Source organism: Formica exsecta, unplaced genomic scaffold, assembly GCF_003651465.1.
Source record: "Formica exsecta isolate Colony F162 unplaced genomic scaffold, ASM365146v1 scaffold26, whole genome shotgun sequence".
Taxonomy (NCBI): Eukaryota; Metazoa; Arthropoda; class Insecta; order Hymenoptera; family Formicidae; genus Formica; species Formica exsecta.
This window is the reverse complement of record NW_021849866.1, coordinates 517,392-520,075: the sequence shown is the minus strand read 5'-3', so window position 1 is coordinate 520,075 and position 2,684 is coordinate 517,392. Positions and strand designations below refer to the sequence as shown.

At 25.3% G+C, this 2,684-nt stretch overlaps 1 protein-coding gene across 3 annotated transcripts in view; it reads left to right on the top strand.

Moving 5' to 3' along the window:
• LOC115236723 (rabphilin-3A) overlaps positions 1-2,684 on the top strand; it is a 17,021-nt gene that overhangs the window by 5,029 nt on the left and 9,308 nt on the right. For 2 of the 3 annotated variants that reach the window (XM_029809350.1, XM_029809353.1), the window contains exons 2-3: positions 447-554; positions 1,595-1,732. In XM_029809350.1, the coding sequence (XP_029665210.1) occupies positions 1,662-1,732 (71 nt within the window). In that variant the 5' untranslated portion in view covers positions 447-554; positions 1,595-1,661. Of the gene's footprint in view, positions 1-446; positions 555-846; positions 1,106-1,594; positions 1,733-2,684 lie in introns of those variants that run through there. The other variant, XM_029809351.1, reaches the window with a different exon arrangement.

Sequence of the window (2,684 nt, the reverse complement as noted above, 5' to 3'; positions counted from 1 at the left end):
TTTTGTTTATATTTTATTTATATTTTATTATATATTTATATTTTATCAAAATGTTACCAAACAAATTATCCTTGAAAGAAAAAGAAAAAGGTCTCGAAGAAAAAAGGTTTAGTTTAAAATGAAAAAAAAAACTATTTTTTTTCTATTCAGAAACTTCTTATTTGACACTTATTTATATATATATTGTGTTCTATTAAATAAATTTTATATATCGCGCTTACAATGATAAAAAGATTAAGAAAGAACTAAATTGACTTATATATCAAATTCGTGCATAATGTTTGTGACGATTATAAAAAGAAGTGCAAATATATAGGTGGAAAGTGTAAAAATAAGAACATTATTTTAAAAAATATACACGCGTAAATTACTCTTTGTTATTTGTGTATTTTTAATCTGATTCTTAATCGAAATTGAGTTTGAAGAAAAAACAATTAATGTCGCAGAGGAACCCGCTAAGTGCTACTTCAATTTACTTGGGGAAAGGACAAAGTTTTCATGCGGCTTCCAGCTACTACGGTATTTTTCTACAAATGATATCTATCAGATTAAAGGTTAGTGATTAATTTTAATCTGTGTGTGTAACTCTTATTTATAATTTTTCTTATATTCTTTATATCTTTGTATATTGTTTTTTAGGTAAAATATCGCTAAATACATATATAAATATTATATATTTTCATAAGTATATAAATATTAGAGAAGCAATGATATTTAGCTACAACTTAATACAGCAATTAATTTCATTTATTATGTACATAAATTTAAATGCACTTAGAATCTATAACTAGAAGCCCGTAATTGACTTATATATCAAATTCGTGCATAATGTTTGTGACGATTATAAAAAGAAGTGCAAATATATAGGTGGAAAGTGTAAAAATAAGAACATTATTTTAAAAAATATACACGCGTAAATTACTCTTTGTTATTTGTGTATTTTTAATCTGATTCTTAATCGAAATTGAGTTTGAAGAAAAAACAATTAATGTCGCAGAGGAACCCGCTAAGTGCTACTTCAATTTACTTGGGGAAAGGACAAAGTTTTCATGCGGCTTCCAGCTACTACGGTATTTTTCTACAAATGATATCTATCAGATTAAAGGTTAGTGATTAATTTTAATCTGTGTGTGTAACTCTTATTTATAATTTTTCTTATATTCTTTATATCTTTGTATATTGTTTTTTAGGTAAAATATCGCTAAATACATATATAAATATTATATATTTTCATAAGTATATAAATATTAGAGAAGCAATGATATTTAGCTACAACTTAATACAGCAATTAATTTCATTTATTATGTACATAAATTTAAATGCACTTAGAATCTATAACTAGAAGCCCGTATTCATGTTTCATATTCAACGTTGAATATGATCGTCTAATTATTAATTGAAGACAATGTAACATTATAATGTAACATGTAATATAATATTTTATATGGTATAAGCAATTTTTAAAATTGGAGTAACGCATTTAACATTTAATATAAACAGCAAATATAAATTTTTCTCAGAAGCAATAAACAGCACAAAAAATCCTTGTGAACTTGCATACATATTTATAGATTGCATATCTTTATTGTTATAGACAGACTGAAATTCCGCGCAAAACAATTAAAATAAACGATACGTTACAAATAAAATAACTCAGTGAAATGGATGAACCAATAACACGAAGTGGCAGGTGGGTTTGTCCGAACGATCGACATTTGGCGTTGCGAGCAAAGTGAGTTTGAAAATTTATTTTTAGCATATTATTTTCAAAGTGAAAGCCATTATTTAAGTATTATAATTACGCGAATCAAAATAATTTCTCCACATCTAACAAAAAGACACATGGAAGTATTTCTCTGCGATTTTAATGGGTTTTTCACATATGTTGTAAAACAGATGAAAATAAAAGATATTTTTTTATAAATGCTTTCTCGTGTATTCAGGATTAAAATAACTCTTTGATCCGGGACAAATATTGTTAAAACTGCGTAAAATATATAAAAAATATTTTTGATATAAAAAAGTTCTATGATATCAATAATGTATGTTACAATATATAGTGTGATTTCTAACTTTGAAATTTTTATAATTTGATAAAAATAAAATTATACATATTAAAAATAATAAAGAATAGTAAATAAAATAATTTGTATGTGTGTGTATATATGTGCGGCTCCAATTTATCACGATTTTTGTAGAAACATGTAGCACAGAATAAGATATTTTTAAAATCATTTTAATAATATAGAAAAGAGATATTGTTAAAATTTGTAAAGGATAAAAAATGAAAAAAAAAAAAGTAGAAAAATATAAGCGTAACGTAAAATCATCAAGATCTGCAAATAACGAATGATCGAACTAAAGTTTAAAAATTTCACTAATTAAAATATACCAAACTCTGCTAAAAACTAGATCTATTAAGGAAATGTAAATTGGTAGATTATATTATATTTTTGCAAAAATCTTCTTTTCTTTCAGAGAAAACTTTTGTGGGATATCACTTTGGCATTGTTTAAAGCTTTAGGGTAAAGCCATCTGCTCGTTATGTAGAGATTATTTTACCCCTCCGGAGAAACTTGGAGAATTCCAAGTAATATCTGAGTTGAAAGAGATTATTTGTCGGGTATAAAAGGCAAACTCAAAATTCGACCTTGACATTTTTATGCAGCTCTTCCTCTCTTTCC